Raw genomic sequence first — 25,772 nt, 5'->3', positions numbered from 1 at the left:
TCCCCGATGGCGGGGCCGGCTGCTTCCAGCCCCCGGGATGCTCTTCCCTCCCTCCATCCCTCCATCCCTCCCTCCCGGCGCTGTGCGCAAGCGTGCCCGCTCCCCGCCCGGCTCCTGGCCGGCTCCGCATCCCGCCCCGATCCCCGCCGCCTCCCGCAGCCCCCCTCGCCCGCCCCATGGTGAGTCCGCAGCCTGTCTATGGCCGGGGGTCCTTCTCTTTTTCTTGACCCCCCCCGTGCTCCGTGTCCGGGTCTCCGCTACAAATCCAACCGCTGGGATTGAGCAAAATGGGATTGGGAAGGGGGGGGGGGGGGGGAGGAGAGGAAAATCCCGTTTTGGGTATTTTTGGGGGGGTCTTGGAGGGGTTGGGATATGCGATGTGCTGGGAGGCGGCAGAACAGGCAGCGCTGCCTGCATATGGGTTTTGCATGTGGGGGGAGATGCAAATTGGGGATATGGGGGGACCCCCCCATTAACCAACGCTTGGACCCCCACTGGTGCATCCTGTGCCGTTGGTGTGGGTGTCGCAGTGAGTGTGGCATGATGGAAAGCAGCTTTATTTCTCTGTTTTGCTATTATTATTTATCTAATTAATGTAATTAATTAGTGCCTGAAGCACGGTCGAGCTTCCAGGTGGGAAAGCCCCCCCATTGCTCTCACGATTCCATCCCCGGCAAAACAAAACCCCAGCGTCTTGCTGGGATAATCCAACCTTGGGCATCATTCCTACACACAGCTATCCGTAAGGAGAGAGTACCCACCCCCTGGCCCCAGGCAGGATTGATCCTGGCACCTCCCAACTGCTCATTGGGATGGGTATGTGCGATTTTAATGCCTGGGTGCCAGTGAAAGGATGGGAAAATCCTGCTGGAGGCCCCGGGGAGGGGAGGATGTGCCCCATGCTCAGGATGAGGCTGTGGGCTGTGGGATTGATTTAGGTGGTCTTGTGCTTTATATTTCCATCCCTGAGCATCCTCTGAGCTGTTGATGAAGGCGCTTCCAAATCCTGGTCATCCCAAAGGGGTAGAAGGGACTGATCCTGGTGTAGACAGAGTGGGATCTGGACATCCTGGTGCAGAAGATTGATAACCCCCCCATTGCACTCCATTACGTGGCTTGGAGCTCCCTTTTCCCATGGGACAGCCATGTTCCTGGGGGAATAATGAGGTTGGTTGCCCCAAGACAGCAGAAAAAGGACCAACTGGACCTTTCCCCATTGATCTTTCAATGTCAGGTCTGTCACATCTCTGCCAATGGGGTTTTACTGTTCTGGTAGCAAAGAACAAAGGGAATTCTTCCTCCAGCACCTTTTCCATGCTCCTCAGCTTGGCTATTGGTCATGGGATGTGATTTCCCAGCGGGTTAATGGAGTGATGCCGGTGCTGTCCCGATGCCTGGTGGGTTGGTGCAGTCTGGTCTCCACCTCTTAGTAAAATGAGCTAATGAAAGTTTTGTGGTATAGCTTCTGGGAGATTCCTGCTGGGAATTTGCCTGGCTTCTATGGCAGGATCTCCCTCTGACCGCTCTCGGAGATGAAGGGGCTGGTGGTGGAGCCTGAGGCTTTCCTTTCTCCTATGGAGCCAGGCTGAGAGAGCTGAGCTTGTTCAGCCTGGAGAATAGAAGGCGTTAGGGAGAGAACCTTATCCCTTTGCTTAGCAAAGGGGCTGGAGGAGGCAAGGGGTCTGTGCTGTTCCCTGCTCTTGGGCAGGATCTTTGGGATCAGGGATCAGCTGTGCTGGGACTGGTAGCTTGAGTCCACTTGTATTTCAGCTCCTCAAGGTGTGCTGCGATTCCCATTGTGTTGCATAGCAGTTCTCCGTAGCACATCCCGGATCCCAGCCTGGGAAGAGCCGGGATCTTGAGCAGAAAGCTCGGAGGTGGATTCATCCTAGGAGATGCTGCCTGCAGCTGTGAGGTCTCCTCTTGCTACCTTGGCTCCTAACATGTCTAACCTATGACGAGCTCCTGACATCATTACAAACTATAGGATGGGATCAGTGTGCTTTGCTGGACTCTCCCAAACCCCAGTGCTTCATTATCTCCATCATTAGAGGGCTGCTCGCTCCTCCAGCTCCAGGCAATGGTTTAATAGCAACTTCCACAGCAAGGCACCGAATCCCATGAGGATTAAAGGCTCTGCAAGTGCAAACATAAGAGGAGGAACTGGCTGCTGACACTAATTTTAAGGGACGTCCACTGTGGAGTAGAGTGTCAAATCGAGCTGGGAGCGTAGCGGCGATCAGAGCCCACCCATGGAATGAAAACCCACTCGAGCCTCTTCTCGAGAGCTTTTCCTATTGTGCTTTTTAAAACAGAATAATTTATCTTACAGCATTTCCCTCCCTTTTGGTTGTTTTCTCTGGGCACAGTGTGTAAAGAAGCAGGGCTGTGGTCCTTCCTCCTGCAGAGGATAGCACCTTCCCCTGCATCCCTGCAGGGAACCCGCTGATAGGGGACACTTGCACGAGCAGTTTTGGTTGTGCAGCCAGAAAAGGAAATGATTTGACTCTTTCCCTCTGCCTTTGCAACTTCTCGTTCTCTTTTCTGGGGTTTCTTCGTAACCCCCCTTTCCCTTCCTCTTGCACTTGGACACCAGCAGCTTCTCCCTCTTCCAGCTGCGATCCTCATGGTCTTTAGTGACCTTTTCCTAGGAAAACCCTGCCTCTTCTTGGGAGGGAGAGAACCCCAAGCCAGTTCCTGCTAACCTCTCGCATTTCCTGCTGCTGACCCCTTGCATGTGACCGGGGTTGGGCTGGAAAGTTTCCTCAGAGGAAGGAGAAAGGGATTTGGTGAAACCAGAGGAGGAGCCAGCCTCCATCCCGGTTTGCTCCTGCCTGCCGGATGCTCAGGGTGCTTTGGGGCCGGCGTGGGCTGCGGCTCCTCTCCAGGATGTGTGCTGTTGTCTGCAGGAGGCCGATGAGCTGCAGTGCCAGCTCACGGATGCTCCGGCTCCGCCGTGCTGCCCATTGGCACGGGATGATGACTGCTGAGACCCTGGGAAGGTGTGTGGGAGCGATGGAGCTGGGAAGGATGCGGGCCTTCAGTGCATGGCGTGGCTGAAGCAGCAGTCTGGGGGCTGTGGGATTTGGTAGGTGCTGGATTCCAGATTCTGCACATTCCCTTCGGATCCTGCTTTAACCTGCCAGAGGGGAGACCGAGATGAGCTCTGAGGCAGAAGCTCTTCCCTGTGAGGGTGCTGAGGCGCTGGCACAGGGTGCCCAGAGAAGCTGTGGCTGCCCCATCCCTGGCAGTGTTCAAGGCCAGGTTGGACACAGGGGATTCGAGCAGCCTGCTCTAGTGGAAGGAGCTTTAAGGTCCCTTCCAACCCAAACCATTCTGTGATGCTATGATCTGACCACCCATGGGTGCTGCCTGTCCCTGTAACAAAGGCTCCTTGCAAAGGACCTCTCTGCCTAAGCTAGGGTGGCATCCTCCATCAGCTCTTCGATGCTGGGATGCTCCTGTGTTTGCCGATCCACTGCAATTCAAGGACCAGTGTGTGTTGGAGCGTGTGCTGGCAAGGGATGCTCATCTGTGGGATACAGCAGTCCCACGGGATGGATGGTGCAGGGCTGCATGGTAACGCAAGCAAGGCTGTTTGAAAGGATGCAGTGCCAGAGGAGGACTCTCCTCCCAACACCACGCCTGTAAAGTTATATCAACAAATCTACAGAGAGTTTTTTCCTCTTCTTCAGAGCTGTTTTGTTTCTCGCAAATCAGAATCAACCTAAACCACAAGGCTGCATCCAGGTAGGACTGAGCGGGGAGCTGGCTCCCTTTCCATCGCTATTTGGGGGTTTAGAACTATATGTGCTGAAGCTTGGGTTTTCTTTCTAACCCCGGGTCTACGAAGGAGGCTTTAACCTGAGCTCACGCCGTTGGAATTCCCCGCTGCGCCTGGGAGAGGCTCCTCGCCTCCAATCGCTTCCAGATGCCGGCCCTGTTTCGGCTCTTCCCCTTGCAAAATGTCTCCCCCAGCCTCGACCAAGCTCTCCCGGCCGGATTCGGCATCCCGGTATCAGCTGAGCCGCATGGCTCTGTAAACCAGAGCTGGATGCTGGTGGTGAGAGGTTGTGACTTGACTCATTGGCCTTGCACAAGGGGCTGGGTCCTGTGTCAGGTTTTGAAGTGTTTGAGACATTTCCATCGGGTGTTTTCTTTATGTTTCTTTTAATATATATACATACATGTGTGTGTATATATATATGTGTGTGTGTATATATATATATATGTATGAGCTGGGATGGAGTTTGGGACTTGGGGTCTCTGCTGCATCCCCTGTGCATGTTGCAGAGCTTCCCTGAGCCCCAAAACGGGGGGAAACTGAGGCAGGAAAACACTGAGCAGTGATTGAGGATGCTTTAACACTGTTGGGGGGCTTTGCTGATGCTCTGTGCATGCTGCCAGCCAAGCAGCTCCATAGTGGGTAATAAACCAGCTCTTTCTGGGTGTTAAAATGCCATCATGGCATCACTCCATGTCCGTTGTGTGGTTTGTGGGGGGGGATTCGGGCATGAGGATGGATCTGGACCCGCCTGGGTTGGGAATGGAGGAGAGTGATGGGGTGTTGTGGGGGAAAATGGGGTGACAAGTGAGAAATAAAGGGGAAAAACACAGAGAGAGGGTGAAGGTGGATTGAGGTATGCAGGACTGAAGGAGGACCCGGGTGTGGGATGGTGTCAAAGATGAAGGTGAATGGAGGGCTTTAGGGGTTAAATGTGCCGCCGCCTCTTAGTGCGGAGAACAAGGCATAAGGAGAACAAGGTGTAAGGAACACTGCCAAGTGCTAGGAAGTCCTCGGGCCCATCCCTGTGTGATAACCAGTGCCACTTCAGGACAAAAAATAGAAGGGAAAAGAAAGAAAACCCCACAAAGAGCTGTCTGTTTGAGCACGTACGGGCTCAACAGGTTTTGCTCCCAGGTGGGGTCTGGTAGTTCTGGTGTCTGGAATGTGGGGAGCAGAGCGTGACCAGGAGCCCGGCTTTGATACATGCTTGTTATGCATCAAATAGGTGATTTGTCCTCAAAAATATGCGATTTGTCCCTAAAACTATGTGATTTGTCCCCAAAAATATTACTTCAGGCTCTTTTTTTGCTGCCTTTTTTGTTTCAGGGTATCACCTGGTACAGGCAGCTCCTGCTGAAGAGCCGGAGGAGCTGGGGGGATTGCAATAAAAATATGGGTGAACGCAAAGGTTCACCCTAAAATATGGGGTGTTCACCCCTAGCACAGCACAATGTTAGTGCAAGGGGGGATAAAACCTGCTCCACTACTCGGCCACCCCGCCAAACCCCTGTATCCCCCCTTTTAGCATCCTTATGGTCCTCCAGCATCTGCTGAAGCTGGGGCTTCCCAGGCCCCTTTGCTACCTAATTAACAAAGCTGCTTCTTAATTCCGCCTGCATTTACAAGTTAAATGGACGGATTATCTCTATTATGCAAACCCATATTTAAATCTTAATTATTTATTTGCCTGGCTCGCCTAAATGCGTGCAGGCATCAAGCCTGAGGACGCTCTGCTCTTGGAAGAACAGAGTTTTGCTAAGAAATCAACCCAAAATAGGCTCTTTTTTGGTCTGAAGGGTGATGCTGAACACCCCAGCGTGGAAATAGCAGTGATTTCTCATGTCTATTTCTTGTTTGAATTTGTTTTGGGGTGGTTTATGATGGGAGGCTCGTCCTTAAATAGCACTCATTTATTTTTAGGTTGTATAATAGTATAATCCAGCTTGGCTGGGAAGCTTTGCTTTTCTTCCCATTCACAGGGATTGAATAGAAGTAGGTTTATTAAATTATTTTATATTAAAATAAAACATTATTTCTAAAGAAATCTTTTAATAAATGTAATAAATGACCAAGATAATAAATAAAACCAGTTGGGGTGGAGGACGGGGGTTCTGCTGGTTGCTATTACATGCTCTTTTGGCCAGGGCGCATCCGCTGAGGTGAGGCTCAGCAGGGCAGCCTCTACCCAAAATCACATCCCACACTGACATTACACCTTTGGATGGTTGGGAAGTGGCTGGATTATCTCCCACTAAATACCTGATGAATGAATAAGCTCCAGGACCTGGGGCAGTAGGGACTGGGATGACGTGAGGGATGTGCCGGGCTTGGAAACACCTCGCTCATGCCAAGTAGAGATATTCTCTCCAGAGGAGGAGGAGGAGGATGAGCTCACCTGGCTTTTACTCCCCTCCCAGCCTGGCTTTTGCTCTCTCCCCTGGTGGGAGGTCATTTTAACTGAGGGCGACTGGTGATGGAGCGCCGATGGACAGGTGGATGGACAGCTGCCTTGCTTCAGGTCTGGCCATTGGAAGGGGGAGAAATTCCATCTCTGTGTCCTCCTCTTCCTCTTAACAATCTATGGGGGGTCCAGTTGGAACTAGATGATCTTAAGGTCCTTTCCAACCCTAACTATTCTGTGACAGATGGGAGGGATTTGATGCCTTGTCCCTGCCTTGTGTGTGTCTGCTCTTGCCTGTGCCCCCCCGGGATGCTCGTGCACTGGGGCTGAGCCCTTCAAAGGACTGATCCTGGTTGGCTTTAATCATCAACAGGGGAAGGGATACAGCCTTTTGGGTTTTTGTCTTCCATCCGAAGCCACAAGCATCGTGGAATGGCAGATGTTGAGGAGGGAGCACAAGGCGTCTTTTCCCCCCTCAGATTTGAGGATCAGTATTTAAATGGAGCCTGATAGAAGGGGGGGAAACTGAGCAGTGTTATTGGGAGCCTGGGGAGGGAAAAGAGCAAAATTCAGCTTGTTCAGGGCTTTTTTTTTTTGAAGGCTTTGGGATATGAGACGTTCATTTCCTGCCGGGATCAGCTGCCAGATGGGTTGAGCTGCCCGAGGCGAGTGGTGGGGACCGCAGTTCTTAACCTGGCGGCTGCCTGAGCTGCGATGGGTTTATCCTAGACCTTGGGCTGGGAGCACCACTTAGGAGGCTGGGAAGCAATCCTGGATCTTCCAGTCGAGCTGGAAAGACCAGCTTTGGGCAAAACCTCGGATCCTCCCAGCAGGGCCCATGTCCTTTAAGGGATCATAGACTCATCCTGGGCTACAGCATCATGCTGGGAGGATGCTGCAGGGAAGGAGGCATCCCCTTGCCCCCCCTCAGACAGCTCTGAGCATCCTCATCTACATGGGCAGGGGCTGTACCATGACATGCTTTAGCAGGACCTCCGCAGGGAGAGTTTAACCTCATTAGTGGATCCCATAATTCATGGGTCTAAATGAAACAGCTCCCTGCTGGTAGCAGTGTTGGATGCTCCAGTGGATCCAGGGCTTCTGGAAAGGCCCTGGTGCAGAAAGGTGAACCTTTAGGGCACTTGCAAAGTGGCCCCAAGTGCATCTGATTTGGTTGTTGATTGCCCCAGCTGGTTTAACTGCAGATGATGGGGTAGGACAAAGCAGAGCTGCTGTAACCGGGGAGGGAAGGCACTGGGATGAAGCTGTTCCTTGTTGTCCAGAGCATTTGTGGAAAGCCTGGTCCCTGGGGAAAAGCACCTAGCCTCCATGATAGGAGGAACCATCTCAGAGATGCTCAGTGTGCTTCCCCATCCCTTGCACAAGGATGTAACCCCTTTGTTAAAATAAAGGGAGCATTAAGAGTGAAGCATGCCTTGGGGAGGGCTTGTACTGTGTTGGCAGCCACCAGCATCCCTTATCTTTGCTTTTCCCAGCTGGAAGAGATGGAGAGAGTTAAGGAAACCTCCTGTCCTTCAGTTTCCCCTTGGAAGCATCTTCTCTGCAGGGCTCAAGCACCAGCTGTGGAGAGCACCTTGCTGGTCCTGTCCAAACCACCCTTCTCCATCTCCATCACTCTTCCTTGAACTAAACTGGGCTGAGATTGTTCCTTTAGTGTTTTTTGAGGGGGGAGAGCCGTGAATCCCACCATCCCATATCCATCCCCCGGGCACAAGGAGGAAGAGCAAAGCTGACTGTTAACTGAGATAGCAATGGGCTTGCTTCACTCCAGGTGTTTCTCATTAGCTGGGGTAATCAAGCTGGATGCAGGGCAGCTGACCCTGCAGAGGGGCTTTTCTCCCAGAGGCAGCACGGCAAGAGAGTTTCTGTGTGTAGCAGCTTCTCAGTGGGGCTTTTCCTTCCCCAAATCATAAGGATATTCCAAGTCATAAGGATGTTACAGTGCCAGGTGAGGGGGTGTGATTTTGAAAGGTTTTTGGGGGAAGAGATGCTGGAGATGAGGGATTAAGGATCATCTTCCATGCAGGAAGGCAGGAGAGCTGTGAAGCAGCCCAGGGGGTGCATCACCAGCTTCGTAAGGATCTGAGTAAGTCAAGGAAGGGGATTTCAATGGGAAAGGCCAAGAGGTGTTGGGGAAAGCTGGCTCTGAACTGCCTTGCTTCCTCCTTAAAACCAGCTTGAAGCCAGGCTCTGGTTGCTGCCAGTGCTGGAGGAGGTGAGTGGTATTGCAGAGAGCACAGACATCCTCTGCCACACGTGATGGCTCAAAGGAGCCCTTCTGCTGGTTCCCCACCAGTGCATAGAGCTGCACTGGGTGGGGATCGCTCGGGATCCCCTGGGTCCTCAGAATGCAGATGGCTGCTGAGCGAAGCCTCCCTTGCCCACTGGTGCGGTGGGTTGATGTAGCCCTAAGGATGTTCTCCCTTCTTCCTTTCCTAGGGGAAGAGAGGACGGCCTCGTAGATCCCACCGAGCTGCTGCCTGCTCTGCTTGGACTGAGAGAACGGACAGTAAGTACCCTTTGTTGTCCTGATGGGATTAAGGATGGGGATGCTGGAAAAGGTCTCCCCAGGAGGAGCATCCTCCTCCTGTTGTGGCTGTTGGGGTTAATGGAGCATCAAGGGGGTACAAAGTGATGGAGCCCATTAAATCCATCTGGTTCACCCCAGAGGTTTTGGGGACAGAGGTTTTGAGATCAAGGGTGGGGTTACCCTGGGGATTGGACTACCCAAAATCAGCTGGTTTTCTTGTGAAAAACAGGAGGTGTTGGAGGAAATGGTGTGGAAACCGCAGGGCTGCTGCGGTTGGGGGTTAAGGTGGCACTTAGAGCCTTGCAAAGGGGAATGTGACTGGGCAGGCAGCTTTTGAACCCCCAAAAGGGACTCCTGTAGTCAAAAGCCTCTGCCTGTGGGATAACTCATCCCGTGGGGCTTGAGGTCCCTGAATTTCCCACCTGTTTTCCCTGGAGAGCTGAGGTTGAATCTGGGCATTGCTTCAGTTTGGGTTGGAGGTGGCTGGAGCACTTTGGTTTAAGTTTTTACTTCCCTTGATTGTTTGCATCCCTATGGATGCTTTGCCCACTGCTCCTGGGGAAGCAGGCAGTGGAGAAAGGCTTCCTTCACCTATAATAACCTACAGCCTTACAGCCTTACAGCCTTAACCTATAACAACATAGCCTTACACACTGAGGAGTAGCCATGTAGCTCCTTTCATGCCATGGGGTTATCCCAGAGGTATGAGATACTCAGGTGTGCCCATGCAGTGCTGTAGGAAGGGATCTGTCCTGTCCCTGTGTCTTCCTGCTGCCAGGATTAAATGAAAACCTGAACTGGGTTTTGACTCCTGGGCATGTTAAAACCAAGTGCTATGAAAAGGCAGGAGCAGCCCGGATTCATTCGGAGGACCTGCCACCATGGAAATACTTGCCCTGCCTTATTTGCTGTTGCCACCTCCTCCCGAGCACCCTCATCACGGGTAAATGTTTTTGTTCCAGCTGACATGCTGAAAAGGTTTGTTTTCAGTCCTGTCATAAACCTTTGGCTGGGTTATTGTGTGTCTGAGATACCATGGGCTAAGGCAACAGCTTCTCCTATTAAGGAGCAATTAAGATTCCTTTGAACTGACTTGCAGGGCTCTTAAAACAGGATAAATACGGGTATCAGCAGAATGGGCTGGTGCTCTGTTTGCTGTGACCATGTCCAGTGTCAAATGGGATTCATTTTTGCAGCGCCACATCCGGATGACCTTCTGCATCCCCCCAGCCCTGTGCTTGCAGGTTGTGCTCCTGCAATTGCTCTCTGTCAGCATCCCTCTACCACCACAGCATCCCTTGGAGGGGGATCATATACAGACCCTACTGACTTCTAGGCTGCACGGGTGGTTGTTTGCAATCCCGCATGGTTTTTCTCCCATCTTAGACAAAAGATAATCCCCAAGCACCTGGAGCTAGCAGCAGCTTTGGGATGCCAGGCCGGAGGTTTGGGTGCCTTTGATGCTCTGCCAAGCCCAAGCAGCACCTTGAGTTCGCTGGATCCTTTCCCTGGAGCATCCCCCCCGGCCGCCTCCCACGTTGTGTTCAGGCTTCAGTACGTGATGGCTTTGCCAGGGCAGGATGCAGCTGAGGCAGCGTGGGGGGTACAGCAGCATCTGCCAGGCTCCTCTGGCGATCCCAGCCCCACCGCAGGGAAAGCACCCATGAGATGGGGGCTTGCGTTATCCCAGGGCTGCAAACTGCATCCCCAGTGGTTGTCCTCAAAATGGAGCGTAGGATCTGTCCTGCTGGTCCCTGCAAGGCTCTTTGAAAGCTTGAAAGAGATGGTCTGGCTGCAGTCATAGAATCAAACAGGTTTGGGTTAAAGGGACCTTAAAGCTCATCCAGTTCCAAGCCCCTGTGTCCAGCCTGGCCTTGAACACTGCCAGGGATGGGGCAGCCACAGCTTCTCTGGGCACCCTGTGCCAGCGCCTCAGCACCCTCACAGGGAAGAGCTTCTGCCTAAGAGCTCATCTCAGCCTCCCCTCTGGCAGGTTCAAGCCATTCCCCTTGGCCTGTCCCTACAGGCCCTTGCCCAAAGGCAGGTTTCCTGCAGCCCCTTTAGGCACTGGAGCTGCTCTAAGGTCTTCCCTTCAGGAGCCTTCTCTTCTCCAGGCTGACTCAGCCCAGCTCTCTCAGCCTGGCTCCAGAGCAGAGCTGCTCCAAGGGGAAGTTAAAGGGATCTCTGCTCTCTGTGCTGTCTGTCTCCCTTTGGTTCTTGCTGCTGTGTTTGAATCCCTAGGGACTACATCCATTGCTTGGGTGTGATCCCCTCCAAATCCAGCTAAAAATAAGTGCCTGAGGATTTTTTTTGGAATGAACTTTTGGAGGTGCTCACTCCAGGGAAGCTGGACCAGCACCTCCATGCCCTACAGACATGGGATGATGTGAGCATGGGAGAGGTGTCATTGTTATGTCACGCTTCATCTCCTCCATCCTTGGGTTACCATGGAAACGTAAAAGTACCAAGAGCTTTCACTGCTGGTCCATGGATGCTTGGCTGAGATCACCATCCTCCTGTGCCAGGGTGAGGTGTGGGGGGGTTATATTCACCCACCACATTTGTGCCCACTCCGTGGGTTTAAAGGCATTAACTTCTTTTCCCCCAAACACGGTTGGGAGCAACTCAACTGATGCCTGCTGCCACTTCATGGGCTGATGTGACTGAAATCCATGAATCTGAAGCTGTTGAGGGCGGATGGCTGTAGATACAGGGATGAGCTCCTCTGAGGTCACACACACACAGCAGGTGGTCCCCATGGGGCTTTCCGAGGGTGGGAAGCAAAACCCCGCTCTAGGCCTGAAGGAGATTGGGAAACCCATGAAGTGCTTCACCAGGAGATGCCTCCACAGCATGCTGGGGATGGGGCTTTCCTGAAACGCTGGGCTGGGGAAAGGGAGGCCTGGCTGGGAACACGAGGTGCAGCAGGGGTTCCATGCCCTTTGGGCGGCACTAACATTCCACCCCATGGTTCTATGGCGGTTCGTTGCCTAGACATCAAAGGGAGGGGCTTTTCCAGTTGCTGCTTCCAAGCGTGGGGAGCAGAATCCACCTGGAATTCTCCTTCCAGCCCTGGAGTATGGCACGGGAGGCAATGCCCTGGACCAAACCCATGGGGACCTGTGGTCGAGGCATGTTTGCTTGTTCCATGAGAAGGGTGAGTGCTGAATCTTGCCCTGCCGGATGGGACCAGAGATGCTGCAGGGTCTGAGGATGCTGTGGGGGCCTCAGAGGTGCTGTAGTGAGACAGGGATGCTGTAGTGGGGCAGGGATGCTCTAAGATGCTGTGAGGGACCAGGGACGCCGTAGTGGGACAGGGATGCTGTTGGGGTCTGAGGATGATGTAGGGGACCAGGAATGCTCTAGTGAGACAGGGATGCTGCAGGGACCAGCAGGACCCTTTAGCATTGCTCCCCCACTGTCTCTTCAAGGATGGAGGGAGCTGTCTTGGGGTGTTGAGACCTTCCTGCTTCTCAGCAGCCACTCTTGTTTGGGCTGCAGATCTGGTAGCACAAGGCTGGGGGGTGCTTGACTTCATTCCAAAAGCACCTCCGCCTTGGCCTGGGCTCGGGGGCAGCCTGGGTGTGCTCTGTTTTGCTCTGCATTCCCCAAACGCTTGCTTAAACAGTATTTGTTTTCCTTGAGAGTTATTAACTGTTTGCTTTAGATAAGTTTTGCATCAGGCCCAGCCTGTGCACACAAGCCTTTGAAGGGATCATAAAGCCTTAAAAGAATACATCAGGCGGTGTATAAAGGCAAACACGGGGGTGAGAATGGATTTTCCCAGTGTCTTAAGGTGGTGAGAAGCTCAGTTGGGTGATTTGGCGCTGGAGGAGAGAGCTGGGGGTGAATTTGGTGCTAAGTTCGGCTCCGAATGCTTGGCTTGGTGAATGGGGATGCCCAGGCTGCCCAAGGAGCATCACCAGCCTTGGGCTGTGGTGGCTGATTTTTGCCTCGGGGACTTTTGTGGCCAGTTTTGCTGGGAAATAACCCCAGGAAAACACAAGGTGCTTCTTAATTTCCCCTGATTTTGTTGTTTTCAATCAAATCTAACGTATAAAAGGGTGAGACCACCCCAGCTCCTTATCCCTGCTTGCTTAAACCTGTGGATTTAATCCTCCCTTTCCTTCCCGAGCTGGGAGGGAGACAGATATACCAATGCAGGATGAGAGCTGGGGATGGCAGTGGGATTTTGTTTCCCTTTCCTGGGGTTTCCAAGTGATGGATGGACTGAGCTGGGCACGATTCACCGGGAAGGGGTTCAATATCTATGTTTTATGGAGGAGAAGGGGGTTCCAAGGGTGCCACCTCACCTGTTCCCCTCCCCTGTTGCCAAATGGCCGCGGCTTTCTTTGCTCTCTATCCCGTCCTGTTGCCTGTAACAGGGCTTAATTGTCCTTAATTCCCTTTTAATTGCCCTACCTGCCCTTTTTAACTATTTGACCTTCCTGCCCTTTTCATTTCGGGAGCCCGGGATGAGGATTGAAGGAGCCTGGCTCTGGTGGGCTCATCTTTGGTCCCATTTCTCCTTGTTCTTGATCCACTTTGCCCCCCCCAAACCACTCCTCTTGACTGATTCTTGTTTGGCTGAACCCGTAGCCGTTGTGGGTGGCATATACCGTGTTCATTAGCAGTGCTTCGTTAGGCAGGGTGAGGTGCTGAGATGGGTCATGTCCCCCCCTCCAACAAGGTGACTAATCCCTCGGAGACCAGGATTTCCATGGCTGGCCTGGGCGTGCTCCTTTCCTCTTGGCTGGGCATTTACCACCTCCTCGCCCTCTCCTCCTCTGAGACGTGGCTGGTTGTGAGCTTGGAGAAGCTCAGTTATGGGCTGGCAAAGCCAAGCCCAGTTCTGACCTGGGATATATCCTAGGGGTGCGGCTTATCAGGAGCAAAGTCTCCCATGTACCCCAAACTACCTCCCAGCTGGTAAGTCTGTTCTCTATCGTTGCTGTGTTGTGGTGGGTGCCAGGGTGGCTCCGAGCTGGGCTCTTTGCTCCCTTATTCCAGGAGCGAGAGGTTTTGGAGGAAGAAAAAATCACCCCACATCCCTGGCTGGCGTTTGAGTGTACATTAAGGTTGCAGCATCCCCCTTTGCCCAGGCCAGGATGGTTGAATCGAAGGCATTGGAGGTTCCCCAAGTACGTGTTGCTCTTTGCTTTGACCCCAATCCTGTCCCTTCTGCCTGGCTCGGTGGTGGCTTGTTTGGCTTTTGTGGTGGCTGGTGTTGGTCGATCGCTTGAGCCAGGGCTGGGCTTAAAACTTGGCCCCCAGGTCATTGACTTGGGTGCTTTGGGGTGTTGTGGTTGAAACCCCCACGGGGGCTTGTTTTTCCTCTTTGATTCTCTTCTCTTTTGTTCCTCTTGTTTCGGTGTTCAACCTGTATGGCTGAGGCTCCCTGGGACCCTGGCTTATATAAACTGTATATATCAAACCACCTCTGCAGGGCAGAGAAATGTGGGTTTAAATAGAAATACATCAGGAAGCCCTAATACCCGCTTGTCTGGGGTTGCAGAGACCTCTTGGACAGGGTGTTTGGGGATGGCATCAATGGGTTTGGACCTCATCCAATGCCTATCCCTCTCTTTCCCTCTGCCAGGTGACCAGCGGCAGCCACAATGAGAGCTCCGGCCCTCGCCTGATGCCTCTCCTGCTGATAAAAATGATCAACAAGTCCCGTGAGTTCCATGGGGAAGGTCCCATCTCCCTTTTTCAACTGGGAATGAAGGGTTTCAGGGGGATTTGCATGTGGAAATTTGGCTTTGGAGGGGGTCGGATGCTGCTTTGCTGCAGCTCCAGTTGGGTGATGGAGTACTGGGGCATCGTGGTGGGCTTTTTGGAGTCTGGGCTTGGGCACACGGTAGCACTCAGGCTTTGTGGTAACAAAAGGGGGTGGAGACACCTGAAGAAAGGTATGCTCTTGTGTGGCCTTTGACGCACGCTGGGCAGGAGGAAGCGACAGGGAAACCTTCGGATCCAGGACAAAACCACCCTGGCTCCGTTCTGGATGGGGGTGACTGTGCCAGCTGGGCCCTGCTGCTCCCTGGGGATAGCTGTGCAATCCTGGATCTCCCAGGGCATCCCCATATCCCATCATCCAGAACTCAGGGTACGAGCTTGATGGTGTTTTTCTCTCTCCCTCCACCCCTTGACATGCAGGAGGGAAGATACTCGGGGTGCTGGCGCTGTTTCTGGTGATGGTTTGGTACTCTATCTACCGGGAAGACAGGTACATACAGCTGTGAGTGGCTTTTATTCCAATTTAAAGGACATCCTGCCCTTTCCTTCGCTCTCTGGAGGCAGCATCCTCCTGCCCAGCCCATGCAGGGATGCTGGAGCATTGTCTTGCTGGATCCTAGGGGACTGGGGGGCTGGCTGATGCCGGGGGGGGGACACACGTTATGAGGTTCCCCCTTGGTGTGTGTTAGGATTAGGAGCTGTGGGGGTTTTTGGCAAGTGCCAGTGTTCTTCTGAGCCCAGGAAGAAGGGGAAAACCCTTCCCTGTTCCCAGCCCCGTGGTGGAGGTAGGGAAAACAGCGTGAGGTCTGTGAGCAGAGCAAGAGAGACCTCTTCTGATGCAAAGCTGCAAGCCCAGCAAATAAGCAGAGCTTAAATCTGGTGGGCAGTATCTGCCCTTGAGTCCCATTGAATTCAAGCCCCCATTGCCAGGACAGGGATGCAGCGGAGCAGGCAGCATTTATACGTCTTGTTTTAACCTCTTCCTTTACAGCTTTTATTTCCCTGTGCAAGAAAACAAGACGATGTGTCCCCTCGGGGAGGTGGAGAGGAAAGCGGCGCAGCTCATCGGGAAGTGAGTGTTGGGTTAGAGGGGAAAGCAGAGCCCTTCCTCCCCATCCCGCTCTCACCATCCCTTTGCTCCTTGGCAGTTACACGAGGGACCACCCGCTCTTCTTGCAGCTGAAGGACTACTTTTGGGTGAAGACTCCGTCGCTCTATGAGCTGCCCTACGGCACTAAAGGAAGCGGTGAGCCTCAGCATTGGGTTTCTGGTTGTGCGGCTGCTGCTTCCTGGGGGTTTCATTGCCTCTTCTCAAAACCAGGTTGATTTTTGGGGCAGTGCTGTCTTCCCCTTTACCCCCCAGACAAATAGCTTGCTTGATTTCTAGTTGTTACAGCGCTTATCTACTTGCCTTTGTCCCTCTCCTATGGTTTAGGGTGGGCCAGGCTTTATTAAGGAAAGGATTATGTGCCCAGAGCTGGGATAGTGGCAGGAGGTATCTGGCAGGGATGGGGCAGCACCCATTGTAGCAGGCAGGAGCTGCCTTCCTCACCTTCTCCTCACCCTTGCTTTGCAGAAGAAGTCCTCCTGCGCTTGCTGTCAATAACCCATTACTCCCTGCCCGAAAGCATCCAGAGGTAACACTGGGGTGGGTTCAGGGCCTTTTCTGTCTCCTCATCGCTCTCTTGTGGGGCGGGAATTTGCCTATCATGGATCTGGGGCAAAGTGAACCTCGGCAACCCAGGGCTGGTGGATGGAGCATGGGAAGCTCTGTGGGTTAAAGCCCCCTCCCTTGGGGGTTAAACCCACCTTGGTTTTGGAGCAGGTCTGGTTGAGAAGGGGCTTTTCTCCTGCAGACTGAAGTGCCGGAGGTGCGCGGTGGTGGGCAACGGCCACCGGCTCCGCAACAGCTCCATGGGGGAGACCATCAACACGTACGATGTTGTGATCAGGTACGGCCCTGTGTCCGTCCCACTGATCCCTCCCCGGTGCCACCAGCAGATGGGGTTGATGCCTCTGATGTCCCCCTGTCCCCCCTCAAGGCTGAACAATGCCCCGGTCCATGGCTACGAGCAGGATGTGGGCTCCAAGACCACCATGCGCCTTTTCTACCCGGAGTCTGCCCACTTCAACCCCAGGACAGAGAACAACCCTGACACACTGCTGGTGCTGGTGCCCTTCAAGCCCATGGACTTCCAGTGGATGGAGGCCATTCTCAATGACAAGAAGAGGGTAAGCATGGTGGGGAACTAAGCCCAACCTTCATCCCAGCCCACCCTTGGAGTCTTTCCTCTCTAACTGGGACACATCTCTATCCTCTTGCAGGTGCGGAAAGGGTTTTGGAAACAGCCCCCGTTGATCTGGGATGCCAACCCGGAGCAAGTCCGCATCCTCAACCCTTATTACATGGAAGTAACTGCTGCTAAACTGCTCAACCTCCCCATGAAGCAGCCACGGAAGGTCAAACAGGTAAGGGGGTGGCATGGCCGTTCCTCAAACACCCCCCTTGAGGGGTGATGGCCTCCATGGTGCAACTCGGTGAAGGCTACGACTCTTTGCAAGCCTTTTCCTCTGCCCTCTCCCTCCAGAAGCCCACCACGGGTTTGCTGGCCATCACCTTGGCACTGCACTTCTGTGACCTGGTGCACATCGCGGGCTTTGGCTACCCTGATTCGGCCAACAAGAAGCAGACCATTCACTACTATGAACAGATCACACTCAAGTCCATGGCGGTATGTGTTAGCCCTCCACTTTGCCCATGTTAACCCCTATTTCCCCCCTAGGATGGGGATTTTGCCCTAAGAAAGACACTAAGCAGTGCGGGATACTCTTCCCCATGGAGACTCCTTACTCCCCTTCCATGATGGGTGTTGATGTGCGAGGAGAAATTAGATGATTTTTAAAGCCATGGTGGAGATTTGGGTTTGGCTGATGTGAGGGGGCTGGGAGGGTCTTATTCCTCCTTTTGGGGGGCTTCTCGCTTGAGGTGAAGGCATCAGCTCCCCTCAGTGCTGGTGGGATGGGTAAGGCGGAAGGCGCAGAAGGAATATGGGTCTCACCCATGTCGTGTCCTGTAGGCATCGGAGCACAACGTCTCACACGAGGCAGTAGCCATCAAACGGATGCTGGAGCTGGGCCTCATCAGGAACCTCACCTACTTCTGAAGGCCCCGGGGGCTGCGCAGGGACCACATCCCCCATTGGAGGGGGACACCAACACCAGCACGGCCAGAACCCGGCGAGAGCATCATCCCCTCACCCTGCCCTCGTGGGACTCTTGTTGCTGGGGAGCCTGTGCTGGACCGCGGGTACCCTCAGCGGAGGTGGGGGGGCGCAGGGAGCCCCCGCATCCCACCCGGAGCCTTTTCCTACCGATGCACTGATGCTACCAAGGACTTAAAGGGGGGTTTTGGGGTGGGGTCTGCCCTCCCAGCGGGCCTGGGGGGCAAAGGGAGGTCAGGAGCCTTTCCCCTGGGCTCTTACACTTAATTCCCTCCTATTCGGACGAGGGCCCCACTGAGGGGCCGATTTGGGGGTCCTGGGATCCCCCCAGGGAGCAGGAGCCTTCAGGGGGGTCCATGTCACCTCCTCCCTGCCCAGGTTCCCCCCCCCGAATATTTAATTCCCCCTCTTTTTATTTCCTTTCTCCTCGGCGGCCCCATCCTGTGCCTTAGCGCTGGCGCGGGGGCTCGTCCCCGCAGCCCCCCCCTTGGGTGGGGGTACCCCGAGGTGCCTGGCCTTGGGGTCCGCAGGGGCCTTCTGGGTGGGGTGGGGGGAGTTTAATTTAATTAATTTAAATGCTTATTTATCGTGGAGCTTCTCCTGGGGCTTGTCTGTTGCTCACGGGGGGGCTGAGTATGAGATGGGGCCGCACCACCATGTCCCCTTACCTGCTGTGTCCCTGGTGTGACACCCCATCTCCTGGCTTCTGTGCCATGCCTCAGTTTCCCCCTGCCACAGGCCCCCCCTGCACCCATACACCCAACTTGGGTACCCCACCATGATGCTGTATCCCACCCAAACTCGAGGCCAGGTCCATGCTGGGGCGCAGAGCATCACCCAAAGAGCCGGCGTCCTCGCGGGGTGGGCATCAGCCACGAGAAACACCTCTTGTATTGACCGCGGCACTGCGCTCCGGCGATACAGCGTGGAGAGGCCCTTCCCGGGGAGGGGATCCCCATCCCACTGATGTCCCCATTATCCTGTCCCACGCAGCAGGACCCCTCTTTTAATCCCCCCCCCAAAAACGGACGCTATAAGTATGGACACAACACCAAGAAGGAACGGAAGGAGCCGGGTGGGAGAGGGCGGTGGGAAGCTGAGGTGGGCGCAGGGGTGCGTGGTTGGGCTGGGAGTGACCCCTCGGTGGGGTTGTGCTTTAGCATGTACCAGGCTGGGGGATGATGCTCGGCCGGTCCCCAGCCCCACAGCCCCACTCCGCTGGGGGCTGGATCCAGCCTCTTCCCACTGCCATTCCCGGCGGGTGCAGCTGTCCCGGCACGAAGCCATGGCACCCTCATGGATGGTCCAGAGCATCCCCGGAGGGGGCTCAAACGTGTGTCTGCATCCGCCTCTGCAGGGGCCGGCTGGGGTCCGAGTTTTGGGAAGAAGATTGGGAATGGTGGGAGGAGGAGGCGGAAGCCTTGCTGGCCTTGTCGAACTGCACGTAGCCGTCCTGCTTGCCGCTGCTGCTGATGCTGCTGTCGCACTGGGTGTCGAGGAAGGAGCTGCTGTCGCTCATGGAGCCGCGCTGGAACTCGCGCTCGCAGAGCTCGATGGAGCTGCTGCCCATGCCCAGCACGAAGCGCTGGCTGTAGTCGTAGAGGCGGCTCTGCCCGCTCAAGGTGCTGTAGATGTTGGTGAAGGACATGCCGGTGGGCACACGCTGCTTGTTGGCAGGGCGCAGGTCGGCCGGGCAGCCCGACAGCGAGATGGTTGGGGTGGAGTGGTGCTCCTTGAAGGTGTTCACGCTGTAGTAGCCATTGGTGGGGTCCTGGGGAGTGGGAAAAGAGGGGGGCAGGTTGGTGGTGCCCAGCTTACCCGTGTGTGCCAGCATTCGGGGCACCCACCTGGCTCTTCCACCTGTGATAGGACACCCTTACCCACTGCCCACATGGAGCATCCCATGCAGCTCGGCCTCCTCTGAACTGGGGCAGAGGGAGGCATGGGGACCCCTTGCCTAACACCCACTCCGTTTTATCCCCTAAAGGGCACTGGGACCAGCAAACAGCACTGTGGGTACCAGAGCCCTTCAGTATGGGGGACATGGCCCAAAGACAGCCCAGGAGCAGCACTGCTGGGTGAGGGATGAGCTGGTCCTGCCCTGTGGTGGGCATGGAGATGGGTACCCAGCACCTTGGGGTGCAGCCATCTCGGCTATGTGCCACAGGGGTGACTGGGGGGGGGGGCTTTGAGCCACATCCTGTCATGGGGCTAGGGAGGAAGAGGGGGGATACTCGCCTTCAGGTTTTGAAACTCCTTCTCCTCCTCCTTGAGCACCTCGAGCTGCTTCAGCACTGAGTCCTGCTGGAACTCCCCCCGGTCCATCTGGGAAAGGATGGAAGGGGTGTCAGCATCCCCATTACAAGTTGTGGTTTTCCTCCTCTGTTTAGGACTAAAAAGGCTCAGCTGATGCAGGAAGTGAATTATTGACATATACAATGGTGAGTGTTGGGGCTGCGCGCAAACAAAGCCCCAAATCTCCTTTTTTATTGTTGGTTTTTCTTTCTTTTCATCCTTTTCTCTTAAACTGAACTTGGCCACTAACCCCTCAACATCCCAGACAGGTTCTGGCACATAGTTAATGTGAAAGCCTTAATCTGACCCCCACACACTCTGACATTGGCTCTTCTCAAAGATTTGAGTCCCCTGCCTGTCTCCAGCTGGGTCAGGAGGGGATAGACAGGCTGGAGAAGCTTCTTTTGATCTGATCTGAGTGCATTTTATCCTCCTGCTGCTACTTGGTGGATGCTGCTGCCCCAACGTGCTGCCTTCACCCATCTCTCTTCCTTCAAAGGCTAACCATGAGCCGGGGGGGCAAGATCCACATTAATTAGCCCATGGTAGGGCTGTGCAGAAGCAGAATACTCATAGAATCAGAATAGTTCAACCAACTTCTTCCGGACCACACACCTCCATTCAGGTTTCTTTGCCCCAGCACTGGGCTCCCAGCCCCAGATTAGCTCCAGAATCCCCTTTTATGGCCCAACTTCTCTTTCTTGTAAAGCTGGTAAGTGGTTGTGGAAATTCACCCTGCAGCACTTTCTGTTCATCTCCTGCAAGCCTTTGATATGGCTTTTAAATGCAATAAATTAAAGTACCTGAGTTATCCTAGGGAAAATAAAAGCCTTGTAGCAGCCGTTGATTTACCAGAGTAAATACAAAGGATTGCATTCAGTGCAGCTCAAATGGTACATGGAGGGGGTTTATTGCTCTGTAGGCTGCATGCCAGCCCCAGCAACACCCTAAATCCCCTAAAGCATTGCTGCAAAAGCTTGGGATTAGGATGCATTCGTATTGCACCCATCACAAGGGTCTCTTCTCAGAAGAGAGAGCACTTCTGCTTGGACATGGCTGGTTTTGGTGTGGGTGACCCAGGTGGATGCAGCCAGACATGGAGAGGGGTGAAGAGCAGGGGAGAACCAAGGGGCCAGTGCTGCTCATGGCAAACCCTCCAAAATGGGTATTTTAAGCCATTTTATGTCATCTCTTGCAATGATAACTGGAGTGGCTAACTAAAGTGAACTCTATTACCAATATTAATGGGGATTACAAGTGCAGAGGCAGCAGGGGAGGGGGAGAGAGGGAAAGACATGGAAAAGGAGACAGGAAATCACAGCATGGTTTGGGTTGGAAGGGACGTTGGGATCACCTCTATCACACTTGCTCCTGGCAGTGGCAATGACTCCTTTAGAATCATCAGGTGAGGAAACTGGGGTGCAGAGTCCCATGAGCCAGGAATAAAGCCTGGTCACCCAGCCACAATACCAGAGGAGGTTACATCATGTTGGAGCTGATGCTGCTCTTCAACCCCCTAATCCCAGACTGGGCTTAGCTGAATTGGTGTGCCCATGCCATGTACCATGGTGGGAGTGAGCAAAGCTACTGCTGGGATTTATTTATCCGGGATCAGACCCTTTAATGGGCTCTTTTGCCTCTAGCCCCTGGCTGCTGTTTGCTTTCCCTGCAGGCTGGCAGCCTTTTCCCTGCCTGTGGGCAGAGCAGCTAATGGGATTGGGGAGCCAGAGCTGAGACAATGCGAACAAATGCAAATCAGGCAGCATGACGTGTCTCCTCAGGTGTTAATGAACTTATAGATGCATGAATAATTACTTGTGAAAAGCACGGAGAGCTGCAGAGGTCACAGATGGCTGGAGAATAACAAACACAGTGGCATTTAGCAGGGGGAAAGAAGAGTCACGCTGGCACTTTGCAGCCAGAAAGGCTCCAGCAAAGCAGAGACATGGTGAGATCATTTCAAAGGATGCTGTGGAGGTTGAACCCAGGCTTGAAAGGCCACAGGAAGCTTAGGGAAGGTAAATGAAGCAGCAGTGGGGAAGATAATATATGGGGAGGAGGGAAAGAAGGAAGGTCTTGGGGGTGAGGGCATGGAGCAAGTGAAGGGTGCTCTGCAGTGCTCATCACCACTCCTCAGAAAGGGTGGATTTGTTTTAACTTGATCCATCATTTGGTTGGCAAACTTGGAGCATCTAGTTAGGAATGTGTTTAGCAGCTGAAGCCTAGATCTCTAATGGCCAGAAGAGGATGCTCGAGGAGCAAGGAAGGGGATGAGGAGCAGTGGGGGCTCCCTGAGGACTCTGAAGAGAGAAGAAATTGGGAAGCATTTAGTGGGAATGCTTTTGCTAAGAGCAGATGAGGAAGGGGAGGCCCTGGTCAACGCATTACAGGAGGCTATGTTGTCTCCTTCCTGACAGGTAGGATGTCCAAATCCGCCCAGCACTGGGGTCATGGACTATGGACCATCTCTTCCAACCTCTTGAGCAGTGTTGATCCAACAGTGTTACATCCAACTGATGTATCTTCAGGAAAACCCCTGCATTTGGCCAGGAGAGGGAGAAATTCACCTTCTCCCAGTCCAGCAGCCAGGCTGTTACACTCCCTCATCTTGTACCTAAAGTGCTTGACTTTGCCTCCCCTCTTTGCACTTAAACAGCCCCTTTATATCATGCTGTAACCAAACCACCTCTCTTGCTGATAAGGTAGAACACATGAGCTTTGTAAACCTCTCCCTATAGGCATTTATTTCCCTGCTATCAGATAAATGTCACTTTTTTCTGTACCATTTCCAGCCTGCCAGCATCCTTGTTGCACTGTGCACATCCCTGCACTGCTGCTGCACAGCCTCATCAAGGGCACACACTGATGTGAAATCGCCTCCTGGCTCTGCCCCATGGTGTCTGGCAAGATCCCATGCCTGGCATCCCACAACCATCTTCTTCTTCATTTACTCATCAGTGGTAGATGTTCCTTGTATGCCCACTTTGCTGAGGCTTCCAGCTTGGTGGTTAAGATCTCGAGCGGCAATTGGGCTGCTCTCAACCCCTCTTTTGGAAGCTAGACATGGTGCATGCTGTCCGTCACTGTAATAGAGGGTCCTGTGAAAAGAAAGCTCCTCATTCCCTGTCATCTCAGCAGACTGCTCCAAACTTAAGTCCCGGCCTCCTCTGTCCTTCCATGGAGCTCTGTCCTTCTTCTGCACATCATGACATGGATCTGCAGACTCCTCAGAGCAAAGTCCAACTGGGAATAAAGGGGCTTGCACAGACACCTCAGCAGTGCTGGCAGAGACATGCCAGACCTCCACCTCCTCCTGCTTCTTATTTCAAGGCTCCTACTGGTTTCTCTGCCCACCCTATGATGCTCAGCCTTGCCTTTCCACCAGTAACTCATCAAAAAGCTTTTTGCTTGCAAGTGCTGCCTGAAAACCAGAGGGTTAGAGCAGGAAAAAACCCACCCAGCAGCCTAGAAATCATCCTCCAGCCTCTTCAATCCCTTCTCCCTTTCCTCACGGCTCTTTTCTCTCACCTTTCATGGCTATTTTATCTGTTTATTTGATTTATTCCACTCCATGGGCTAAAGCTGAATTTCCTGGGCTATGCCGCCTCTACTCGCTGTCTGCAGCTCTTCCCCCAAGCAAGGTGGCAAATTCACAACAACCCTCCCCCATCTCTCCCTCTTCATTAGCAAAGTTTCACTCGAGGACCTTTCATGGCAGGAGAACACGTATGTCAAGAGCAGGATACTGGGAGAAGCATCTTTGCCTGGAGTGGGGATTACGGCGCTGAACTACATGTGCCTGGGCTCATCACCATCAAACACTTACTCAGAGTAATAGCTTAAGGGGAGGAGAAGTTAATCCTTACCATCAGCTGCTTGATGGTGGGGTGCTCCTCCGTCTCCCTGCCCGAGGCTGGCTCCTTGTGTACGATCTCCACACGGATATCGTTCTTGGCAGAAACCACGCCTTTGAGATCTGGGCAAAGAGGGAGATGGAGAAGGGCGTTAGTCAAAGGCAAACACGGAGCATCCTCAGGGAAACAACTGATGGCACCAAGGACAATTAACCCAGCAAACCCACCTGAGAACTGTGGGCGCAATATTTGCATTGCCGTGAGGTGTGGGCATGTGAAACCATCACCTCTGGGAAGCTCAGGTATCTGTTCTAATGCCTTTGGGGGCTTGGTTAGACCCTGCCATGCTCACGGTGCTGTTAACAGGGGCTCAAGCAGATAGTGGGCTCTTTGTCCAGACTGCTGCTGCTTGGGAAGCACCTGAAATGCTGCTCCTGAGGGATATAATGCACTGGGAAGCCCCTGAGAAAAGCCTCCTCCAGGTGCAGATACGTATGGGAAAGGCCAAGCAGTGAACAAAGACGGGGCCTTGGGACTGACGAACTTATCCCTGCTGCTGCTCCTGTTTCCATGCAGAGCAGTGAGGAGCGTTACTGGAGATAACTCTCTGCCTCCCCTGAAGATGTCAGGCATGCTTTGAAGAAGTCATTTCAGCAAAGTGAAACCACAGACACGGAGCAGCAGGAGCAGAAAGAGCCACGTGTGGATCCGAGATGAAAAGCAGCGATGGATGCAAATCTGAGCAGCGAGATCTAAACAGCTCCCAGCTTTGAAGCCGGGCTTCAGCCTGCGAGCTGGCTTCCACCCTCCTGGAGCCAAAACTGCCTTGAGCTGCTGGGCTTGTCAGATCTGCCTCCAGCCAGAGGAACCAAGCTGGGACTGCACGGACTCAGCCCAGCAAAGGCCGGGCCATGAAGGAGGAGACTGTGAACCAAACTGAATCATGCAGCCAAGCCTGGCTTGAAGCTCCATCCTGGAATTAGTCTGCCCCAGCATCCCTTGCCCTTGGTATCTGCAGCCCTGCTGTTGCCGACAGATGCCTCCAAGTCTCGGGTGCAAGGCAAAGGGTTTCCTTGGGAAGCTACTACTGCTTTTTGTTCTTATTTTCCCTGCTGGGACCACGTTCCTGGTGCTGGAACCACTGTCTTTAGTCACAAGGAGAAGCTAATTACTGTTTTGCACGTCCTCTCCCAGGAGTGTTCCCCCTTAAATAACTCCGGGCCATTAAGTCACCGTAGATACAACAACAGATGTGCAATAAAGTGGTTTCTTTTCCCCTTTTCCAGAGTCTCCAGGCTCTGTGTTTGGGAGAGGAATCTGCAGTCATCCTGGTAAGAAATGAATCCCTGCCCTGATATCCAAGTGCTCTGCTGGTCCCCTCACTCCTGAGCCCATCCCTGTGAACCCTCTGCTGATTTCCCACACTAACCATGATGAAAAGTCCTTTCCTCACCTTTCAGCCTGGTGCTTCTAGCTTCCTGACGCTCACCTGCTGCTGGAGATATTGGCCACAGCATCCAGCCTGCATTAGCACCTGCAAAATAGGGCTGAAATCCCTTCTCCTTGCCGCAGGGCACGCAACAAGGGACTTAGCAGTGTAGGAGGAGCTGGAGAACAGCAGCGGTGCAGTGAGCACACCAGGAAGATGCCCAGACCCGGAGGGCTTATAAAGAAGGCCAAAAAGTCCTTTCTAAGTGGGACATCACTGAAAACAGTGGAGGGAAGGAACTTCAATCACTGCCATGCCACCATGTACTCTCTTCCCAGCCCTGCCAAAGCAAATGCCTCTTCTTCCTGGTTTACCACTGGGAATCCAAGGGGTAAATCACAGCAGACATTTGGCTGGGATGGGGTTGTCCTTCCTCTTGGAAGGACAATTCCTGCTTTTTCCCTCATCCTCTGCATGCTTTCAGCTTGTGAGGGA

The 25,772-nt window shown here is 53.6% G+C and overlaps 2 protein-coding genes across 14 annotated transcripts in view; one reads left to right on the top strand and one right to left on the bottom strand.

The window, feature by feature from the left end:
* Nucleotides 1–90: 90 nt before the first annotated feature.
* ST3GAL4 (ST3 beta-galactoside alpha-2,3-sialyltransferase 4) lies at nt 91–18,297 on the top strand. 11 transcript variants are annotated; one of them, XM_061476147.1, is made up of 12 exons: nt 91–179; nt 8,649–8,718; nt 13,750–13,880; nt 14,339–14,417; nt 14,899–14,980; nt 15,470–15,550; nt 15,627–15,724; nt 16,055–16,115; nt 16,335–16,710; nt 16,804–16,947; nt 17,067–17,210; nt 17,556–18,297. In XM_061476147.1, the coding sequence occupies exons 3-12, from the start codon at nt 13,848–13,850 to the stop codon at nt 17,640–17,642; spliced, it is 1,185 nt and encodes a 394-aa protein (XP_061332131.1). In that variant the 5' UTR covers nt 91–179; nt 8,649–8,718; nt 13,750–13,847; the 3' UTR covers nt 17,643–18,297. The 11 variants fall into 11 exon arrangements, with proteins under 11 accessions (XP_061332131.1, XP_061332134.1, XP_061332130.1 ...); XM_061476141.1 differs by lacking the exons at nt 91–179; nt 13,750–13,880 and adding an exon at nt 2,987–3,002 and having other exon boundaries at nt 16,335–16,430; nt 16,521–16,710; XM_061476142.1 differs by lacking the exons at nt 91–179; nt 13,750–13,880 and adding an exon at nt 2,988–3,002 and having other exon boundaries at nt 14,899–14,968; nt 16,335–16,430; nt 16,521–16,710.
* A 137-nt stretch (nt 18,298–18,434) lies between these two features.
* Nucleotides 18,435–25,772, bottom strand: part of KIRREL3 (kirre like nephrin family adhesion molecule 3) — a 270,297-nt gene continuing 262,959 nt past the window's right edge. For all 3 annotated transcript variants that reach the window (XM_061476132.1, XM_061476133.1, XM_061476134.1), the window contains 3 exons: nt 23,861–23,970; nt 19,938–20,024; nt 18,435–19,470 (listed from right to left, as the gene is read on the bottom strand). In XM_061476132.1, the coding sequence (XP_061332116.1) occupies nt 19,027–19,470; nt 19,938–20,024; nt 23,861–23,970 (641 nt within the window). In that variant the 3' untranslated portion in view covers nt 18,435–19,026. The remainder of the gene's footprint in view (nt 19,471–19,937; nt 20,025–23,860; nt 23,971–25,772) is intronic.

This window comes from Pezoporus flaviventris, unplaced genomic scaffold (assembly GCF_033815535.1).
Source record: "Pezoporus flaviventris isolate CSIRO_AGI_PZ_B2104156 unplaced genomic scaffold, CSIRO_AGI_Pfla_v1 ptg000093l, whole genome shotgun sequence".
Lineage (NCBI taxonomy): Eukaryota > Metazoa > Chordata > Aves > Psittaciformes > Psittacidae > Pezoporus > Pezoporus flaviventris.
The sequence above is the reverse complement of the archived record's forward strand: the minus strand, read 5'-3'. Positions and strand labels throughout refer to the sequence as shown.